Here is a 23,243-nt window from a genome sequence, read left to right as displayed (position 1 = left end):
TATATAAATATGAACTTTATCGAACAAAATAATGCATGTATTGTGTAACATGATGTCCTAGGTGTGTCATCTGATGAAGATTGTCAAAGGTTAGTGCTGCATTTAGCTGTTTTTTGGTTATTTGTGATGCATGTGGTTGGTCGGAAAATGGCTATGTGGCTACTTTTACGATATACTCCTCTAACATAATCTAATGTTTTGCTTTTGCTGTAAAGCCTTTTTGAAATCAGACAACATGGTTCGATTCAGGAGAGGTGTATCTATAAAACGATATAACATAGTCCTATATTTGAAAAGAAATAAATATAAAATGTTGTTATGCTAATGGCGATAGGATTTTTCGCTGGATGTCCGACCAGGGATTAATGTGCTTCTTCTTGAGGCGCTCCTTTGTTGCCTTGGCCGTGTGTTTTGGGTCATTGTCATGCTGGAATACCCATCCACGACCCATTTTCAACGCCCTGGCTGAGGGAAGGAGGTTCTCACCCAAGATTTAACGGTCCATCGTCCTTTTGATGTGGTGAAGTTGTCCTGTCCCCTTAGCAGAAAATTATCCCCAAAGCATAATGTTTACTCCTCCATGTTTGACGGTGGAGATGGTGTTCTTGGGGTCCTCCTCCTCCACACAAGGCGACTTGAGTTGATGTCAAAGAGCTCCATTTTGGTCTCATCTGACCACAACACTTTCACCAGTTGTCCTCTGAGTCATTCAGATGTTCATTGGCAAACTTCAGATGGGCATGTATATGTATTCTTGAGCAGGGGGACCTTGCGGGCGCTGCAGGATTTCAGTCCTTCACGGCGTAGTGTGTTACCAATTGTTTTCTCGGTTACTATGGTCCCAGCTGCCTTGAGATCATTGACAAGATCCTCCCGTGTAGTTCTGGGCTGATTCCTCACCGTTCTCATGATCATTGCAACTCCACGAGGTGAGATCTTGCATGGAGCCCCAGGCCGAGGGAGATTGACAGTTATTTTGTGTTTCTTCCATTTGCGAATAATCGCACCAAATGTTGTCACCTTCTCACCAAGCTGCTTGGCGATGGTCTTGTAGCCCATTCCAGCCTTGTGTAGGTCTACAATCTTGTCCCTGACATCCTTGGAGAGCTCTTTGGTCTTGGCCATGTTGGAGAGTTTGGAATCTGATTGATTGATTGCTTCTGTGGACAGGTGTCTTTTTTACAGGTAACAAGCTGCGGTTAGGAGCACTCCCTTTAAGAGTGTGCTCCTAATCTCAGCTTGTTACCTGTATAAAAGACACCTGGGAGCCAGAAATCTTTCTGATTGAGAGGGGGTCAAATACTTATTTCCCTCATTAAAATGCAAATCAATTTATAACATTTCTGACATGTGTTTTCCTAGATATTTTTGTTGTTATTCTGTCTCTCACTGTTCAAATAAACCTACCATTAAAATTATAGACTGATCCTTTCTTTGTCAGTGGGCAAATGTACAAAATCAGCAGGGGATCAAATACTTTTTTCCCCCACTGTGCTACCCACCACTGTGACCTGTATGCTCTCGTTGGCTTGCCCTTGCTTCATATTCGTCGCCAACCCCACTGGCTCTAGGTTATCTATAAGTCTTTGATAGGTAAAGCCCCGCCTTATCTCAGCTCACTGTTCACCATAGCAGCCCCCACCCGTAGCACGCGCTCCAGCAGGTATATTTCACTGGTCACCCCCAAAGCCAATTCCTCCTTCGGCCACCTTTCCTTCCAGTTCTCTGCTGCCAATGACTGGAACGAATTGCAAAAATCACTGAAGCTGGAGACTCATATCTCCCTCACTTGCTATAAGCACCAGCTGTCAGAGCAGCTCACAGATCACTGCACCTGTACATAGCCCATCTGTAAATAGCCATCCAACTACCGCATCCCCATACTGTTATTTATTTTATTTATTTTGCTCCTTTGCACCCCAGTATCTCTACTTGCACACTCATCTTCTGCACATTTATCACTCCAGTGTTTAATTGCTATATTGTAATTATTTAGCCACTATGTGTCACGGGCGTCGTATGAATTGGACCAAAACGCAGCGGGAATGTGAATGCTCATTATCTCCTTCATTTGAAGAAACAAAACAAAAAAACACATGAACAAAAAGAACGACGAAAACAGTCTTGTCAGGCACACAGCTAAACAAGAAACAACTACCCACAAAACCCATAGAAAAACACCCCTACTAAATAGAACCTTCAATTAGAGGCAACGAGGAACAGCTGCATCCAATTGAAGGTCAAAACAATAAACTAGACATAGAAATAGAAAAACTAGAAAATAGAACATAGAAATACAAAACATAGAACATAACCCAAAAACCCTGACAACACAAGACAAACACACCCCTGCCACATCCTGACCAAACTACAATAACAAATAACCCCTTATACTGGTCAGGACGTGACAGTACTCCCCCCCCAAAGGTGCAGACCCCGGATGCACCTTAAACAAAAACACAAAAATAAACCCCAAACAAAAATAATCCCAAACTAAAGGGAGGGAAGGGAGGGTGGCCACCGTCACCGACGGTTCTTGTGCTACAACCCCCCCTCCCCAACCTCCTACTACGGAGGTGGCTCAGGCTCCGGCCTTACTCCCCAACCTAACCTGTCCACCCCCGCTAACTGTTTATTATATTTTACCCCTCCCAAAGTCTCTGGACTAAGGCGCATCACTGAAGACCTCGGGCTGATGCGCGTCGCTGGAGACCTCGGGCTGATGTGCGTCGCTGGAGACCTCGGACTGGAGGGCGACTCTGGGAGCTCCGGACTGGAGGGCGACTCTGGGAGCTCCGGACTGGAGGGCGACTCTTTGAGCTCCGGACTGGAGGGCGACTCTGGGAGCTCCGGACTGGAGGGTGACTCTGGCTGTGCCGGTTCCGGACTGTGGGCCGTCTCTGTCGGTTCCGGACTGTGGGCCGTCTCTGTCGGTTCCGGACTGTGGGCCGCCTCTGTTGGTTCCGGACTGTGGGCCGCCTCTGTCGGTTCCGGACTGTGGGCCGCCTCTGTCGGTTCCGGACTGTGGGCCGTCTCTGTCGGTTCCGGACTGTGGGCCGTCTCTGTCGGCTCCGGACTGTGGGCCGTCTCTGCAGGCGCCGAACTGTGGGCCATCTCTAGATGGGGCACTGTCACCGGAAGCTCTGGACGGGGAACTGTCGCCGGACGCTCTGGACGGGGCACTGTCGCCGGACACTCTGGACGGGGCACTGTTGCCGGACACTCTGGACGGGGCACTGTTGCCGGACACTCTGGACGGGGCACTGTTGCCGGACACTCTGGACGGGGCACTGTTGCCGGACACTCTGGACGGGGCACTGTTGCCGGACACTCTGAACGGGGCACTGTTGCCGGAAGCTCTAGACGGGGACTGCGCACTGAAGGCCTGATGTGTGGGGCTGGCTTAGGAGGCGCCAGACTAGGGACACGCACCACAGGGCTAGTGTGAGGAGCAGGAGCAGGACGAGCTGGACTGGGCTGACGCACTGGAGGCCTGGTGCGGGGGCTGGTACTGGAGGTACCAGACTGGGGACACGCACCCCAAGGCTAGTGCGAGGAGCGGGAACAGGACGTACTGGACTGGGCTGACGCACTGGAGGCCTGGTGCGTGGTGCTGGCTTTGGAGACGCCAGACTGGAAACACGCACCTCAAGGCTAGTGCGAGGAGCGGGAACAGGATGTACTGTACCATGAGTAGGCACCGGCGGTCTGGAGCGCACCGTTAGCACAACCCGTCCTGGCTGGATGGTAACAGTAGCCCTGCACGAGCGGAGTGCTGGCACAGGGCAAACTGGGCTGTGCAGAGGCCTGATGGCTGCCGTGCGTAGAGCAGGCGTAGGGTAGCCTGGGCCAAGGAGGCACACTGGTGGCCAGATGTGCTGTGCAGGCATACTCCTGCCCGACTGGATGCCCACTCTAGCACGGCACTTGTGAGGAGCTGGGATCGCTCGCACCGGACTGTGCGTGCACATGGGCGAGATCGTGCGCACTTCCGCATACACCGGTGCTCTCACTGCCAAACGCTCCCCATAATAAACACGGGAAGTTGGCTTAGGGCTTACCCTAGGCCCAGCCAAACTACCTGTGTGCCCCCCCAAAACCTCTCGCACTTGCCTCTCGGTGCGTATAATGCCTCATAATAGCGCCGCTCCACCTTGGCTGCCTCCAGCTCCTCCTTAGGGCGCCGGTACTCCCCAGCCTGGTGCCAAGGTCCTGCCCCATTCAGAATCTCTTCCCATGTCCATGACTCCACAGAGCTCTGCTGCTGCTCCTTCCTCCGCTGCTTGGTCCGTTGGTGGTGGGTAGTTCTGTCACGGGCGTCGTATGAATTGGACCAAAACGCAGCGGGAATGTGAATGCTCATTATCTCCTTTATTTGAAGAAACGAAACAAAAAAACACACAAACAAAAAGAACGACGAAAACAGTCTTGTCAGGCACACAGCTAAACAAGAAACAACTACCCACAAAACCCATAGAAAAACACCCCTACTAAATAGGACCTTCAATTAGAGGCAACGAGGAACAGCTGCCTCCAATTGAAGGTCAAAACAATAAACTAGACATAGAAATAGAAAAAATAGAAAATACAGTGCCTTGCGAAAGTATTCGCCCCCCTTGAACTTTTCGACCTTTTGCCACATTTCAGGCTTCAAACATAAAGATATAAAACTGTAATTTTTTGTGAAGAATCAACAACAAGTGGGACACAATTATGAAGTGGAACGAAATTTATTGGATATTTCAAACTTTTTTAACAAATAAAAAACAGAAAAATTGGCCGTGCAAAATTATTCAGCCCCTTCACTTTCAGTGCAGCAAACTCTCTCCAGAAGTTCAGTGAGGATCTCTGAATGATCCAGTGTTGACCTAAATGACTAATGATGATAAATAGAATCCACCTGTGTGTAATCAAGTCTCCGTATAAATGCACCTGCTCTGTGATAGTCTCAGAGGTCCGTTTAAAGCGCAGAGAGCATCATGAAGAACAAGGAACACACCAGGCAGGTCCAAGATACTGTTGTGGAGAAGTTTAAAGCCGTATTTGGATACAAAAAGATTTCCCAAGCTTTAAACATCCCAAGGAGCACTGTGCAAGCGATAATATTGAAATGGAAGGAGTATCAGACCACTGCAAATCTACAAAGACCCGGCCGTCCCTCTAAACTTTCAGCTCATACAAGGAGAAGACTGATCAGAGATGCAGCCAAGAGGCCCATGATCACTCTGGATGAACTGCAGAGATCTACAGCTGAGGTGGGAGACTCTGTCCATAGGACAACAATCAGTCGTATACTGCACAAATCTGGCCTTTATGGAAGAGTGGCAAGAAGAAAGCCATTTCTTAAAGATATCCATAAAAAGTGTTGTTTAAAGTTTGCCACTAGCCACCTGGGAGACACACCAAACATGTGGAAGAAGGTTCTCTGGTCAGATGAAACCAAAATCGAACTTTTTGGCAACAATGCAAAACGTTATGTTTGGCGTAAAAGCAACACAGCTCATCACCCTGAACACACCATCCCCACTGTCAAACATGGTGGTGGCAGCATCATGGTTTGGGCCTGCTTTTCTTCAGCAGGGGCAGGGAAGATGGTTAAAATTGATGGGAAGATGGATGGAGCCAAATACAGGACCATTCTGGAAGAAAACCTGATGGAGTCTACAAAAGACCTGAGACTGGGACGAAGATTTGTCTTCCAACAAGACAATGATCCAAAACATAAAGCAAAATCTACAATGGAATGGTTCACAAATAAACATATCCAGGTGTTAGAATGACCAAGTCAAAGTCCAGACCTGAATCCAATCGAGAATCTGTGGAAAGAACTGAACTGCTGTTCACAAACGCTCTCCATCCAACCTCACTGAGCTCGAGCTGTTTTACAAGGAGTAATGGGCAAAAATGTCAGTCTCTCGATGTGCAAAACTGATAGAGACATACCCCAAGCGACTTACAGCTGTAATCGCAGCAAAAGGTGGCGCTACAAAGTATTAACTTAAGGGGGCTGAATAATTTTGCACGCCCAATTTTTCAGTTTTTTATTTGTTAAAAAAGTTTGAAATATCCAATAAATTTCGTTCCACTTCATGATTGTGTCCCACTTGTTGTTGATTCTTCACAAAAAATTACATTTTTATATCTTTATGTTTGAAGCCTGAAATGTGGCAAAAGGTCGAAAAATTCAAGGGGGCCAAATACTTTCGCAAGGCACTGTAGAACATAGAAATACAAAACATAGAACATAACCCAAAAACCCTGACAACACAAGACAAACACACCCCTGCCACGTCCTGACCAAACTACAATAACAAATAACCCCTTATACTGGTCAGGACGTGACACTATGGCCTATTCATTGCCTTACCTCCCTTATCCTACCTCATTTGCACACACTGTATATAGACTTTTTCAATTGTATTATTGACTGCATATTTGTTTATTCCATGTGTAACTCTGTGCTGTTGTTTGTGTTGCACTGCTTTGCTTTATCTTGGCCAGGTCGCAGTTGTAAATGAGAGCCTGGTTAAAAAAGGTGAAATATTTTCTTTTTAAATAAATAATAACATTGTTTTACAGAAAGGCGCCAATGCAAAGCCGTCACTCTGTCACTCAGAAACGTATTCCAGTGTCTGCCTGCCAGCTGAAAATCTTTCCCAGTGTATGTGTGTGTAGGCAACATGCCCTTCCTCCTTCAAAGCTTAGGCTGCTGTACCCTACTGACGTTACAAGCGTTCAGAAATTAGCGAGAGATATTTAATTACAGAAGAATGGATTCACTTTTTCAATGCTAGTTACGGATACTATAGTTATCACGTTTCACATTGGATTAAATAACTACAAAAAGCTAGGCAGTGTTTTTAATTCTGATGCGGCTCTGTACACACAAGCTTGTTAGTTAGCTAGCTAGCTCTGGTTCAACTTTAAGACAACTCTCGGAAGTTCAAAGACATTTAAATTTCCTCCATAGAAGCTGCTCCTCCGTAGGTATAATTCTGTGGGCCTAATTCAGATAATGCATGTCATAACTATGCCCAGCGCTTCAAGCCTCCTCCTCCACCCTCTCTCACTCTCCCCCCCACCTACAAAATTTCAGTCGCATCTCGCACCCTACACTTGTCTGTCCATCGCTCACGTAAACAACTATAGCTTAGTCAGCTGATAGCGCCCATGCACTAGAGTTCTCAATTTCAGCCTGAATGAACCCTTGTCTCTCTCTCCTCCCTGTCAGCTGCAGGAGCAGCCACAGGCTGCCATGAGTATTGCGCTGTCCGAGGTGCTGAAGCTGCAATCTAACTACAGTAATTCACTAGTTTCTTACTTGTTGTTTCTCTGACTAAAAGTTATGTTACCTAATTTGTTGAGAATGCAAAAATATTCCCTATTTGCTAAATGTGCCTTCCCTGCCATGCTCTGTTCACGTGACACATGCATGCCCCCGTTAGGACATAGGCTGGCTTACAGCTAATAATATCCACAACATTTATTTAGTATTTCAATATTCAAGACTCCATGGCTCCAATGTTGTTTAATAGATGTGTTATTTTGTTGTGTTCTGTTCTGTTTTCTTAATGCTTAGGCCATGGCCTAACTGGCAGAACATTTCATGTGTTATTTTATTTTCTAAATAAAAAGCTTGATTGTATTTAAAGTCATGACTGACTCCTACTTATATGGGCTACTATATTACTGCATAATAATAATAATCCTAAGAAGAAACAGAAGAAGGTGGGTAAGCCAAGCGCTGTGTGCCACTGCCAAACAGGTGCTAGACATGGAGTCTTGAATATTGAAATGAGGTGTTGTTTACACTGGAACAGTGTAAACAACACCTAACAAATAAGAAATCCTCGAGAGTCTGTTCTAACGAAGAAATGCATTTTTTTGCCTACAAAGATTAAACACAATTGCTGACATGTTGTGATTAATTAGTTTAATTATTCAAGGCTGCCTTTGTTATTTCATTTTAAAACTAAGCCTACTGCTGATGATATTAGCTTAGTTACTTTTATAATTATGATAATAATAACAACAACAAAAAGAAGAAAGAGATCAAGAAGGAGGAGAGGATTGAGTGCTGTGTGACCAATGTGTGTAAAGGTAGGCTTTTATTCAAATATTTGTTTTCTGACCGTTTGGAACAGTGTAAACAATGCTGAATAAATGATAAGAAATCCCAGATAATCTGTTCTAACGAAAACAATTAGCTCAAGGAACCAAACACATACTTCAAAACAGGCAACAGTATGGATGTCTTACTGTATAAACCCTGAGATCCACAGACAACAGTATGGATGTCTTACTGTATAAACCCTGAGATCCACATACAACAGTATGGATGTCTTACTGTATAAACCCTGAGATCCCCATACAACAGTATGGATGTCTTACTGTATAAACCCTGAGATCCACATACAACAGTAGAGATGTCTTACTGTATAAACCCTGAGATCCACATACAACAGTATGGATGTCTTACTGTATAAACCCTGAGATCCACATACAACAGTAGGATGTCTTACTGTATAAACCCTGAGATCCACAGACAACAGTATGGATGTCTTACTGTATAAACCCTGAGATCCACATACAACAGTATGGATGTCTTACTGTATAAACCCTGAGATCCACAGACAACAGTATGGATGTCTTACTGTATAAACCCTGAGATCCACATACAACAGTATGGATGTCTTACTGTATAAACCCTGAGATCCACATACAACAGTATGGATGTCTTACTGTATAAACCCTGAGATCCACATACAACAGTATGGATGTCTTACTGTATAAACCCTGAGATCCACATACAACAGTAGGGATGTCTTACTGTATAAACCCTGAGATCCACAGACAACAGTATGTATGTCTTACTGTATAAACCCTGAGATCCACATACAACAGTATGGATGTCTTACTGTATAAACCCTGAGATCCACATACAACAGTATGGATGTCTTACTGTATAAACCCTGAGATCCACAGACAACAGTATGGATGTCTTACTGTATAAACCCTGAGATCCACATACAACAGTATGGGTGTATTACTGTATAAACCCTGAGATCCACATACAACAGTAGGGATGTCTTACTGTATAAACCCTGAGATCCACAGACAACAGTATGGATGTCTTACTGTATAAACCCTGAGATCCACATACAACAGTAGGGATGTCTTACTGTATAAACCCTGAGATCCACATACAACAGTATGGATGTCTTACTGTATAAACCCTGAGATCCACAGACAACAGTATGGATGTCTTACTGTATAAACCCTGAGATCCACATACAACAGCATGGATGTCTTACTGTATAAACCCTGAGATCCACATACAACAGTATGGATGTCTTACTGTATAAACCCTGAGATCCACATACAACGGTATGGATGTCTTACTGTATAAACCCTGAGATCCACATACAACAGTATGGATGTCTTACTGTATAAACCCTGAGATCCACATACAACAGTATGGATGTCTTACTGTATAAACCCTGAGATCCACATACAACAGTATGGATGTCTTACTGTATAAACCCTGAGATCCACATACAACAGTTGTTGATTATATTCAAGTTGGGTTTTCCCCTCTCACATCACTTCTCTTAGACAAGGCAAAGGCTTTTCGCTCTCTCCTCACTCTGCTCGCTTCCATCTCTGCCACGTTGTTGTAAAAACCAGTGTAAATGAATAGCCTACTTCTTAACTTCAACAAAAGAGTAATATGGTCTAGGGAAAGGTGAGTCCGTTTTCTAGAAATCAGGCATCGTTTCGGTTTCGGGTTCATTACATTTATGTGATGTCGGACTAAGCCTGGGCTCAGGCTTCAGCTCATCAGGCTTGGGTCGGACCAGGCTAAAATGTTCAGCCCCAATGAGAACTCTACCATCGGCTGCCTAGGCTAAAACAAATACAGCTTGCCCGCTCCATAAACCAAATACAGCTTGCCCGCTCCATAAACCAAATATAGCTTGCCCGCTCCATTGCAAGCTGCCTTATCCTCACTGATTGGTAAAGAAATGTAATGCTGAGCTAATGTAATAAAAAACAATTACTTCAGACATTTAAAAAGGAACAGAAAGGAACGATATAAACTGGTACTTTTTTTTTCATTTTCGTTCCACTTTTCCGACCTGCAAAAGTTCTGATCAGTTTCGAAACAAAACAAATAATGGTTCTGTTCAGAACAAAACGATTGGACATTTTTTGGGATTCCAAACCCTGCTGTTAACTACTGTGAACTTCAAGGAAAGAGATGAAACTCCATGGAAAGAGGAGAGACAACAGGTGAAATCAGATGAACAGTCTGGGAGGTTCAACCACCACACAGAGCTAAACTGTCAATGAAGAAGTGATTTAAGAGGGAGCTGTGCTGAGACTTACAGAGGTGAAGTTCTGGGGACCGCACGGTTCTCCTCGGTACTTGCAGGAGAGAAGCATGTCCTCCAGCTGGTGGCTCAGCCGGTCCATAAACTCCAGGTTGCTGCCCTCAAAGTTTCTGGGGGGCAGGAACAGCCTGAAGTCAGACAGTTTGCTGAACCAGGCCTGGCTGTCTTCCTGCAGCAAATCCAGCACCATGGGTCTCACCGTCCGGTTGGCCAGCAGTAGGCCCAGCCAGTGGCCAGCAAAGTACAGGTCACTTTTGGTGAGCTTGTAGAGGCGGATGGGGTTGTTGTTGCAGATAGTGACTGTGGGGAAAGCCATCTCCTTGGCCCACTCTGTGTGGATCCGTGTGTAGGTGGGGAAGGAGAGCCAGTGGAGCACGCGGTTGGAGGACCAGGACAGGAGCAGGCCCAATGAGGTGCACAGGGCCAGCAGCCAGAAGGCCCGACGGCCTATGGAGCCACCGGGGACACACACATGCCTGAGGCCGTGTAGACGTGTCCCAGCCAGCAGGGTGGAGGTGATTGAGGACAGGCCTGGCATTGCAGGGAGGCGCCGGCGGCCTCTCCTCACCACGGCTGGGGATCCCCGCTGGAGACATCGCCCCTCCAGAGCCATGGCTGCCCACACCGCTCCTAGTGCCGAGAGAAAGGCTTCATCTCCCAGCCAGGCCTCAGGGGCTGGGCCCCACATGGAGCTCCAGGGCACCGATATCCCCACCGATGTAATCCACACCTGGATTTGTGCTTATCTGACTCTGCTGTTACACACAATCTGTACAAGCTCCTCACACACAACCTCACTCACACACACACGTACTAACTCTCTCTCTGTCACAGTGTCTGTTGTTTGTTGTTGTTGGTGTCCTGTTTTACTCTTTAGCTACTTGTTGGGCTTCTCCCTCTCAGTCATTCTGGTTCCCTTGGCCTGAAAGTACTCCACTCATCCAACTCAGCAGTAAAAGATACATTCAGCCATGAAAATATGCACCAAGCGATGCAGCTTCTACATGAGCGACTCCAGCATCCGCACCAGTTAGTGTAACACAGAGCGAGAGAGGAAGAGACAGAGAGAGAGAGAGAGAGAGAGAGAGAGAGAGAGTTAGAGAGTGAGAGGGAGAGAGAGGGAAAAGGATAGCGAGGGTATAAGAGAGGGGGTGGAGTGAGTGCTAGAGGAGAGAGGCAAGATGAGCTGAGAAGCACAGACAAAATGAAAGAATGGAAGGTAAAAGAAGAGAGCAGTGAGTCTGTTGTGGTTCTATCTGGTGCCGTCTGTCAGAGAGAGGCAAGTCCTGCCGGTTCCCTCTGCTCTGCTCTGTCCTCGCTCCTCTCTCTGCCGACCGAGGCTGCTGTCTGTTGGGACTTTGCCGTCGTTCCACTTCGATCAGTGATGCTCAGCCTCGTTCAACCTGCTAACCCTCCAACACCACCACGGCCAGAGGCTGGACTTGTTTACATGGCTCTGCTAAAGCGAGCAGCCGCGCATCACTAATTGCCTCTTTTTGTGAGCTCACTTTTATCTTCTTGATTTCCAGCCTTCCCCTCTTCCCATCTGTCACTCTTTCACTCCCTCCCTATTCCCTCCCTCTGTTCTCCTTTCTCTTCTCCTCCTCTCTTGACTGGAGGAGCAGGTGTTGTGTCCTGAGGGTGACCACGTTCGGCCAGCCCGTCTTGTGTGAGGAGCAGACACGCTTCTCAGTCCCAGACGCACGCAAACACTCATTCACACTGAGAGAGGAGCACATGCACACACACTGCGTTTCGCTGTGGGAGACCTGACCAGAGTCGATAGAAAATCTGTTCAGTCACGCTCAGATCCTGGTATCACTCTCTCCCTCGTTCTCTCGCTCCAGTTTTCTTTCACTCTCTGTTTCTCTCCCTCAGAACTGTGGCATTTCCAATCATAACGCTCCTCTTGTTTTCTTCCTTTTCTAAAAATACTTGTCTCTCCAAATCAAATTCATCAACTTGCCCTCACGCTCCTCCTCCTCTTGTGCCGATGTCCGTCAATCCTTCTCAGCTCCACCCCCAACCGGGCTCCTCCTCCTCCCATGAAGTCGATGTGTGCTTTCTCTCTCTCTCTCTCTCTCTCTCTCTCTCTCTCTCTCTCTCTCTCTCTCTCTCTCTCTCTCTCTCTCTCTCTCTCTCTCTTCCCGTCCTTTGGATATTGCCCTGTTATTTTCAGTATTCTCTTCCTCCTGTGCAGACAGGCTGTTCCTCTGGTCCCCTCTCTCTCACCGAGCAGCGTGTCCTCTCTGTGCTCCTCTCCTCCTGCGCCACAGCTCTGTCCACCCAGCCAGTGAGAGCGAGCGATGAGTGTCTTTCTGCGAACGCCAGCGCGCTCTCTCTGTCTGTCTGTCTGTCTGTCTGTCTGTCTGTCTGTCTGTCTGTCTGTCTGTCTGTCTCACTCTCTCTCTGTGTCTGTCTGTCTGTCTGTCTGTCTGTCTGTCTGTCTGTCTGTCTGTCTGTCTGTCTGTCTGTCTGTCTCTCTATCTCTCTCTCTCTCTCTCTCTCTCCTCCCCCTCTGTTTGTCGGCTGCTGCCACGACTTACACAACAGGAGCAGAATGGGATAGCAGGAGAGTGTGTGTGCACTCAGAGAGGGAGACTGAGACAAACAGCATCATACTGAATTATTGCTTTGGCTGCTTTACCCTCTTTCAACCTAGTCCCCTCTCTCTCTCTGTATTCTCTTTCCCTTTGTCAAATAAACACAAAACAGCCCTACAGAATGTGAGAAAAGGACTGGGCTTTTAGTTTAATTTCCAGCCTGTTTGTGTAACATAAATTATCTTGAATTATGTTGTCAAGATAGGGGGTAGACAAAATCAAGAAAATAGCAAGACATTAGGCAGATCGAGGGAAGGATGTGATTGAATTAAAGATGACAAGACAAACAAGAGTAACACCTAAGTACAACATTCAAAAGCTCGGTGGTTGTCTTAGCTAGCAGAGCTTCACGCTTGGTTTGCAGCCAACCCTGTACATATGGCTTGTTGTCGCCAACTAACTCTCATGACAACTTTGACTTGTCATGTCTCCTAACAGCATTGGCTCAGCTGTGCTCTCCAGTGAAATCGCATGGGGGACCACTATCCTTCCCCTAACATTTACATCCTATTTACATCCGCACACGTTCATATAGTGGACGTTTTTGTTCACAAAGACGCCACACACGTACTCTGTGCAATACAACGAAATGAGCAGTAGTGTAGATACTACATCCCTTCTGATAAGTATGGAGAGTGTTGGAATGTTAGAGAACTGCAGGGGTCATAGTACTGGAAGCACAATTCCAAAATAAACAATGCATGAGACAGTGAGACATGAGTGTAGTACAAAAGAGGAAGTATCATCATAACAGGGCAACAGAAAGTGCTGCACCTGCATGTCTGACCCAGTAGGTGATTTGACTGGGCCCTTCAGACAGCTCCAGCTCCAGTCCACTCAGTACTGTCCAGTTGGCCTGTGGCAGTTATAACGTCATCATAACAACGCAGTCATTTGGTACCTCTTGACTTTTGAAAAAGATATATAATAATATATGTAGATAATATATACAATAACGATATTGGTTATTTAGGAGGAACAGTTTATGGTTACACATATCTCTTGTTGGGACAAATAAAATCCCTAATGAAACTATAATCTCAGACACATTAATATTTGAATATCTCGGTTTGTAAAATTGCTTCATTTGCATTAAAGATGAGGAAGAATTCTGGGAAATGCTTTTGACAGAGCATCCACCAGTCTTCCTCTGCTAATGGCAAAGTCAAGGTTTTTCTCCCTCCATGTGAGAGGACTATTTTTCACTTTTTTAACTTGAGTTGCTCCTAGCTGTTCTCAGGTAACAGAGAGGAGAGAGTTGAATAGGAGCCCAGCTCAGAAAAACAGCAGAGACTATGTCTCAAATGGCACTCTATTTTCTATGGGTCCTGGTCAAAGTAGTGCACTTTATAGAGAATAGGATGCCATTTGGGACAAACCCTATAAGTACAGTAGAATCTGCCCTCTGTGTGGCCCCTATGACTAAGTCATTATCAAGCTGAATAACAACTATTTGTGCTTAACTTGTATGACTCACTGGGGCTAAGTGAATTGTGTAGCTGGTATGGAAACACAAACAGCAGCAGAGATAGAGAAAATGTCTAATGTGCAGCATTATATCTCATTGCGTTGGCTTGGCACACCACGGCCGACTTGCAGTTGTGTGACTTGTATGTGCTGTAACACAATGCTTTCTGACAGCTCCATGTGATTTGATCACAGGAGACGTGATAAAAAAGCTCCTACACTGAGGGGTCATATACACACCCAGCCCACACATACGCCTAGAGAAACCCTTCACATAGAGGACCACGCACACACACACCCAGCCCACACATACGCCTAGAGAAACCCTTCACATAGAGGACCACGCACACACACACCCAGCCCACACATACGCCTAGAGAAACCCTTCACATAGAGGACCACGCACACACACACCCAGCCCACACATACGCCTAGAGAAACCCTTCACATAGAGGACCACGCACACACACACACCCAGCCCACACATACGCCTAGAGAAACCCTTCACATAGAGGACCACGCACACACACACACACACGCACACACACACACACGCACACACACACACAAACACACGCCCACACATACGCCTAGAGAAACCCTTCACATAGAGGACCACGCACACACACACACACACACGCACACACACACACAAACACACGCCCACACGGCTAGAGAAACCCTTCACATAGAGGACCACGCACACACACACACACACACGCACACACACACACAAACACACACCCACACGGCTAGAGAAACCCTTCACATAGAGGACCACGCACACACACACACACACACACACACACACACACACACACACACGCACACACACACAAACACACGCCCACACGGCTAGAGAAACCCTTCACATAGAGGACCAAGCACACACACACACGCACACACACACACAAACACACGCACACACGGCTAGAGAAACCCTTCACATAGAGGACCACGCACACACACACACGCGCACACGCGCACACACGCACACACACACGCGCACACGCACAAACACGCCTAGAGAAACACTTCACATAGAGGACCACACACACACACACACACACACACACACACACACACTTTCAAAACCACAATTAACAATCATGTAAAAGGAAAACTGTAAACACATTGAAGATGTAAAATAATGTATAATGCATATCTAACTCATAGGAACACACACATATCATGAACATGCACCCGGTTCTTCTAATGCACCGCCATGCAGCCTAAAGGACTGCAGAGCCAGTCCTTTAGACAGTCTGAATCCATCCAGCAGCCGCATAATTAGACAAGGAGTGTTATTCAGGGTAGACCAGCTAGCGTCAGTATAGAGGAGAACAGCTCAAAGGTTTAACATAAATATCCAATTAACCAGACTCCACAACATCAGGGGAGTCAGAGATTAATCAGAGATATATCACTGAACCACCTGATTCAATTACACGCATTCTTCTGTCCACAATGATGTGTGCATCTACTGTGTAATACCCCCTGTCCTTCATCAACAAACACTGTCCAGGATTCAAGGACTGGACAATACTACAATAATCATGAAAAAAAGATGGAAAGGTATAAACGCTATTATGATATTCATAGATTAAATGCATCTCTTCTCTCAGGATGGCGAGGCAGACAGAAAATCAACACACACATCACAGATTCCCTCATACAAGCATTTTCTACATGTTGCTAAAGGATTTGAATCACAAAAAGACAGCTTGAGGGTCGCTAACGCTTTTCTCCTTCTGAAGCAGAGAAGCAGTGACATGGGGAGCAGATGAAAGATGAGCAGGACGAGGAGACAGTGTATTTTGTGCAGCGCTGCCATCCATCAAATCCACAGCATGCATTAAGATGACACCAATAACAGGCGATCAATAGCTTTTCTGTATTTTAGGAGTTTTTTAATCGAGCGTAGTCACACTTGTCTGGCTGTAGGTGTAACAGGGCCTCCCCTGGCTTCAAACACCGCCTCCTCTCTAAATGAAAGGGAGGGCTGCTGCTGCTGAGCTGTAGGATGGTAATAGATTGAACGTTCCCATTGTGGGTGAGTTCTTAGAGCTCACTGCAGTCATTATGACTATTAGCTGTTGTCATGCCATGGAATAATCATCAGTTGGCTTGATGAAATGAGAGGAGATAGGGGGATTGGGTCTGTTCGTTGTATCCCAATCTTTGTATCCCCCTGCTGCTCTGAAGTGTGTAGTCTCTGATTAGATGTTGTACGGCAGCCATCATCATCACCAACACCACAGAGCGAGGACAGTAATGGCTATGCAATCTGGTATCGACCACACTCAACCTCTCCAAATGGATGGGTTACCTCAGGGCCATTCAGGTGTTTGTTTGTCTACTGTGATCTGGTCTGGTGTAGACACACTTCATGTTGTTGCTATGTTAATTATATAGTCAAGTGTGATCAAACATTCCTTAGCGGGGTGCAGGGCCAATAGAAATAGAGCTGGCACTCATAAGCCCCACCACATACCTTTATTCATAAACAAACTACGTTTACATCCTGCAAGGATCTTCGTCAGGTCACAGTGTTATTTATATATAAATATATATTCACTTCTTATTTCTTACTGTGCAAGATATTGATCTTTCAGATAGATCGATGCCATTACAGCGCCTTAGTTATAGTGCATAGACCAACAGCTACTGTTGGTTTGTAGAGAGACAGCATGTGAAACAGGCTTTAGCCTGTTTAGATTGTCTGCAGTGGAAGACAAAGCCTCTTATGAAGCTTGATCCATGCTGGTGTTATAGCTAATCTGGCTCTGGAGAATGAGGTGAAATAAATGACTCCTGGTCCTCCAGTACACCAGGGAAAGACTGTCATACCACAGAAAGAAGTAGGAGCTAGATACTTCACAGGATGTGAAGTATAAATCTGAAGCATCCGTTTACAACTTCTTCTCACCACCAAATAAGTCCAGTGGTGGGAAGTGGGACAAGATGGAGCTAGATGAAACTTGGCCGACATTCCGCTCATTTTCTCATTGATGAAACATTCGATCTCAATACAGTTTTCTGTTTCCCAAAACTACAATCTGTTATGAACAGAGCACACTAAGTTTTGTAGACTTGACCCTTTCAAAACATTTCTAAACATTGCAGTGTTAAGAAGGAGCGCAAGGACAACTTGAGTTACTGCACACGCACACTTCACAGAGTAGGCGTTCCCTAGTGGAAATATGCTAATATATGTCAGAACACACCAATAAAATCTAGCTAGCTCGTGCTTGGCTCTGCTCACCTCCGTGCTTGTTCTGCACACTATGCTTAATTTGCTCCCATTGGAAACGATGCCAATGATCTTGGGTTAGTTACCAGTATCTTTGGTCATGCATACTGTACAGGGTGTGACGGTGATAAAGGGTCCCCCTGAGAGTTCAGCTACAGTTATGCAATATACACTGAACAAAAATATAAACGCAACATGTAAAGTGTTGGTCACATGTTTCATGAACTAAATTAAAGAACCCCAGAAATGTTCCATACACACGAAAATATAATTTCTTTCAAACTTTGTTCACGAATTTGTACATCCCTGTTAGTGAGCATTTCTCCTTTGCCAAGATAATCCATCCACCTGACAGGTGTGGCATATCAATATGCTGATTAAATAGCATGATCATTACACAGGTGCACCTTGTTCTGGGGACAATTAAAGGCCACTCTAAAATGTGCAGTTTTGTCACACAACACAATGCCACAGACGCCTCAAGTTTTGAGGGAGCGTGCAATTGGCATGCTGACTGCAGGAATGTCCACCAGAGCTGTTGTCAGAGAATTGAATGTTAATATCTCTACCATAAACCAACTCCAAAGTCATTTTAGAGAATTTGGCAGTACGTCCGATCAGCCTCACAACCGCAGACCACGTGTAACCATTTATTATTATTAAATCTTTATTTAACCAGGAAGGGCGCATTGAGATTTAAAATCTCTTTTTCAAGAGAGTCCTGGCCAAGATAGGCAGCACCAAGTCATTACAAAAATTACAGACCATGCCAGTCCAGGACCTCCACATCCGGTTTTCACCTGTGGGATCATCTGAGACCAGTCACCTGGACAGCTGAGGAAACTACGGGTTTGCACAACCAAATCATTTCTGCACAAACTGTCAGGGAAGCTCATCTGCGTGCACTTCGTCCTCACCAGGGTCTTGACCTGACTGCAGTTCGAAGTCGTAACCGACTTCAGTTGGCAAATGCTCATCTGTGAAGTGTGCTCTTCACAGATGAATCTCGGTTTCAACTGTATGGGGCAACAGCTCCATAGAGTTGTGTGGTCAAGCGGTTTGCTGCTGTCAATGTTGTGAGCAGGGTGCCCCATGGTGGTGGTGGGGTTTTGGTATGCACAAGCTATGAACAACGAACACAATGGCATTTTATCGATGGCAATTTGAATGCACAGAGATACTGTGACGAAATCCTGAAGCCCATTGTCGTGCCATTCATCCGCCGACATCACCTCATGTTTCAGCATGATAATGGACGGCCCCATGTCTGTGCACAATTCCTGGAAGCTGAAAATGTCCCAGTTCTTCCATAGCCTGCATACTCAACAGACATGTCACCCATTGAGCATGTTTGGGATGCTATGGATCGACGTGTACGACAGTGCTATCCATATCTCCCCAATATCCAGCAACTTCTCACAGCCATTGAAGAGGAGTAGGACCACATTCCACAGGCCACAATCAACAGCCTGATCAACTCTATGCGAAGGAGATGTGTCGCGCTGCATGAGGCAAATGGTGGTCACACCAGATACTGACGGGTTTTCTGATCCACGACCCTACTTTTCTTTTAAGCTTTCTGTTACCAACAGGTGCATATCTATATTCCCAGTTATGTGAAATCTATAGTTTCGGGCCTAATTAATTTATTTCATTTGTCTGATTTCCTTATATGAACTGTAACTCAGTAAAATATTTCAAATTGTTACATGTTGCGTTTATATTTTTGTTCAGTGCAATTTATTGAGGAATCAATAGGACCAATAGGAAGGCATCCAGGAGTATTGGTGACTACTATACATTTGGCAAAGCAATGGCCAACATTTAAGACAGCGCAATGCCTTTGTATCTCAAGGTTTGTGTGAAGAAAAAGTCATTCCTATTGTATAGTGCTTTCATCATCTGTGCCTGTCATGTCTCCACCCACAAACAGGTACATGACTGCACATATTGTCTGATGGGGATCCTATCAATGCAGGGATGCCATCTCTCTGATTAAGGTGCACTGAAATGAACTAGAAAGAGGTCGTAAACCCGTCTCACAAACAGGAGTACTGTATGTACACTGGTGCTGTGATATATATGCTCAGGGGTGCTATAATTTAGAGTGAATGGGGGTGTGACAACACCAACCCCATGCTCTCTCCCGAGTCCCTTAATTCCCCTTTTCAATTCTCTGTCATCCTGAGTCCGTCATCAGGGCTGCGTGGGGAGTAAGGAGGTGAATTCATCAGGGAAGGGAAATAGACAGAGCAGGTAGAAGGGTATGGTAGACAGTAGCTCTGTGCTGCTGTGCCTGCTGCTCAGGATCCTGCAGCTGAAGAACATGCAACAGGCTAAAGGAGGGGAGAGTGTGGATGGCTGCCTGCATGCATCACACAGCCCTGATACTGAGAGACGAGAGAGCTGTCCCTGTGTGGGGGACTGCTGTCTCCCTCTGATAAAAGCTAGCATATTGTTCCCTCTCTGGGCTCAGTCTTTCATGGTGAAACGGTTGCAGACAGAAACCAAACAGGAGCCCATGGCCAATGTACTAGTCTGCTGTCTGTGAATAGAGTGGTCATGTTGTAACTGTTTGTTTAAGATGAACCTCTACAGGTTTGAGGAGTGTGTTTCCCACCTGCCTGTGAGAGGATTTCACCTGTTGGGCCAGTCCTGACAGTCAGGGTTGGGTAAGTTACTTTCCTAATGTAATCTGTTACAGTTACTAGTTAACAGTCCAGTAATCAGTAAGATACCTTTTGGATTACCCAAACTCAGTAACATAATCTGATTACTTTCCATTACTTGTGGATGACTTTCCCTTTAAGAGGCATTAGAAGAAGTCAAAAATGATCCATCAAACACATTTGGTGTGTTATTATAGTAGTCTCTGACTTGTGGTCAGACTCGCTCAGCTGGAACAAACTTAAACGTGCTTCTTTTTTTAACACTGCATTGAATGTCAGAAAGGTATCAATGTATTTTTTTCTGGTGATGTAACTGATTACAGTTACAGTTATTTTTCAATCAGATTACATGTAATCAGTTACGCCCCAACCCCGCTGACAGTGCATTAGCTAGGCCTCAGGGTGTTGTGACCTCTCTGTCCCAGTACTGTAGTCTAGTGTATCATCCCGGTCCCCTGGCAGAGAGATAGGTCACACAACAGAGGAGCGGAATGGACAGAGACAACACTCCACTGATTTCAGAGTGCATGTGGTGTGTGTGTGTGTGTGTGTCTGTATGTACACTACCGTTCAAAAGTTTGGGGTCACTTAGAAATGTCCTTGTTTTTGAAAGAAAAGCACATTTTTTGTCCATTAAAATGTTAATGTTGTAAATGACTATTGTAGCTGGAAACGGCAGATTTTTTATGGAATATCTACATAGGTGTACAGAGGCCCATTATCAGCAACCATCACTCCTGTGTTCCAATGGCACGTTGTGTTAGCTAATCCAAGTGTATCATTTTAAAAGGCTAATTGATCATTAGAAAACCCTTTTGCAATTATGTTAGCACAGCTGAAAACTGTTGTCCTGATTGAAGAAGCAATAAAACTGGCCTTCTTTAGCCTAGTTGAGTATCTAGAGCATCAGCATTTGTGGGTTTGATTGCAGACTCAAAATGGCCAGAAACAAATAACTTTCTTCTGAAACTCGTCAGTCTATTCTTGTTCTGAAAAATAAAGGCTATTCCATGCGAGAAATTGCCAAGAAACTGAAGATCTCGTACAACGCTGTGTACTACTCCCTTCAGAGAACAGCGCAAACTGGCTATAACCAGAATAGAAAGAGGAGTGGGAGGCCCCGGTGCACAACTGAGCAATAGGACAAGTACATTTGAGTGTCTAGTTTGAGAAACAGATGCCTCACAAGTCCTCAACTGGCAGCTTCATTAAATAGTGCCCGCAAAACACCAGTCTCAACGTCAACAGTGAAGACGTGACTCCGGGATGCTGGCCTAATGGAGAAAAAAACAAGGACATTTCTAAGTGACCCCAAACTTTAGAACGGTAGTGTATGTATGAACGTATAAGGGGTGTAGTAGGTATAATGGGTGGCTAGAAAGGTGCTCCTTCTCAGTTGAAGGACCACTTTTGGAGCTACCAGATCTTCCACAACAACCTCAGTGCTGGTTAAATAAATAATAACACACTGCCATGGTTTGGCTACATCCCAACCAACCTCTGCCACCCTCTACCTGCTCCCCCTCCCCCTTCCAGTAGCCTGTAGCCCACTACCTGCTCCCCCTTCCAGTACCCTGTACCCCTCTACCCACTTCCCCTGCCCCTTCCAGTACCCTGTAGCCCTCTACCTACTCCCCCTTCCAGTACCCTGTACCCCTCTACCCACTTCCCCTTCCGATACCCTGTAGCCCTCTACCTACTCCCCCTTCCAGTACCCTGTAGCCCTCTACCTACTCCCCCTTCCAGTACCCTGTAGCCCTCTACCCACTTCCCCTTCCAGTACCCTGTACCCCTCTACCTACCCCCTTCCAGTACCCTGTAGCCCTCTACCTACTCCCCCTCTACCTACTCCCCCTCTACCTACTCCCCCTTCCAGTACCCTGTAGCCCTCTATCTGCTCCCCCTTCCAGTATCCTGTAGCCATCTACCTACCCCCCCTTCCAGTACCCTGTAGCCCTCTACCTACTCCCCCTCTACCTACTCCCCCTTCCAGTACCCTGTAGCCCTCTACCTACTCCCCCTTCCAGTATCCTGTAGCCCTCTACCTACTCCCCCTCTACCTACTCCCCCTTCCAGTACCCTGTAGCCCTCTACCTACTCCCCCTTCCAGTACCCTGTAGCCCTCTACCTACTCCCCCTTCCAGTACCCTGTAGCCCTCTACCTACTCCCCCTCTACCTACTCCCCCTTCCAGTACCCTGTAGCCCTCTACCTACTCCCCCTTCCAGTACCCTGTAGCCCTCTACCTACTCCCCCTTCCAATACCCTGTAGCCCTCTACCTACTCCCCCTCTGCCTACTCCCCCTTCCAGTACCCTGTAGCCCTCTACCTACTCCACCTCTACCTACTCCCCCTTCCAGTACCCTGTAGCCCTCTACCTACTCCCCCTCTACCTACTCCCCCTTCCAGTACCCTGTAGCCCTCTACCTACTCCCCCTCTACCTACTCCCCCTTCCAGTACCCTGTAGCCCTCTACCTACTCCCCCTTCCAGTACCCTGTAGCCCTCTACCTACTCCCCCTCTACCTACTCCCCCTCTACCTACTCCCCCTTCCAGTATCCTGTAGCCCTCTACCTACTCCCCCTCTACCTACTCCCCCTTCCAGTACCCTGTAGCCCTCTACCTACTCCCCCTCTACCTACTCCCCCTCTACCTGCTCCCCCTTCCAGTACCCTGTAGCCCTCTACCTACACCCCTTCCAGTACCCTGTAGCCCTCTACCTGCTCCCCTGCCCCTTCCAGTACCCTGTAGCCCTTTACCTACTCCCCCTTCCAGTACCCTGTAGCCCACTACCCAGTTTGAAAAGTCTAAGCACATTCCAGTCTATGCACTCCGCCGACACCGACCTTTCAAAACCA

The 23,243-nt window shown here is 46.3% G+C and overlaps 1 protein-coding gene across 3 annotated transcripts in view; it reads right to left on the bottom strand.

Moving 5' to 3' along the window:
* Positions 1–23,243, bottom strand: part of asic2 (acid-sensing (proton-gated) ion channel 2) — a 393,085-nt gene that overhangs the window by 135,982 nt on the left and 233,860 nt on the right. The window contains exon 1 of one of the 3 annotated variants that reach the window (XM_029728489.1): positions 10,390–12,461. The exons of the other annotated variants lie outside the window; for them this stretch is intronic. Coding sequence (XP_029584349.1) covers positions 10,390–11,082 — 693 coding nt within the window. The 5' untranslated portion in view covers positions 11,083–12,461. Of the gene's footprint in view, positions 1–10,389; positions 12,462–23,243 lie in introns of those variants that run through there. 3 annotated transcript variants of the gene reach the window in all.

The sequence above is a fragment of the Salmo trutta genome, chromosome 32 (genome assembly GCF_901001165.1).
Source record: "Salmo trutta chromosome 32, fSalTru1.1, whole genome shotgun sequence".
In the NCBI taxonomy this organism is placed as follows: domain Eukaryota; kingdom Metazoa; phylum Chordata; class Actinopteri; order Salmoniformes; family Salmonidae; genus Salmo; species Salmo trutta.
This window is presented reverse-complemented; position numbering and strand designations above follow the sequence as displayed.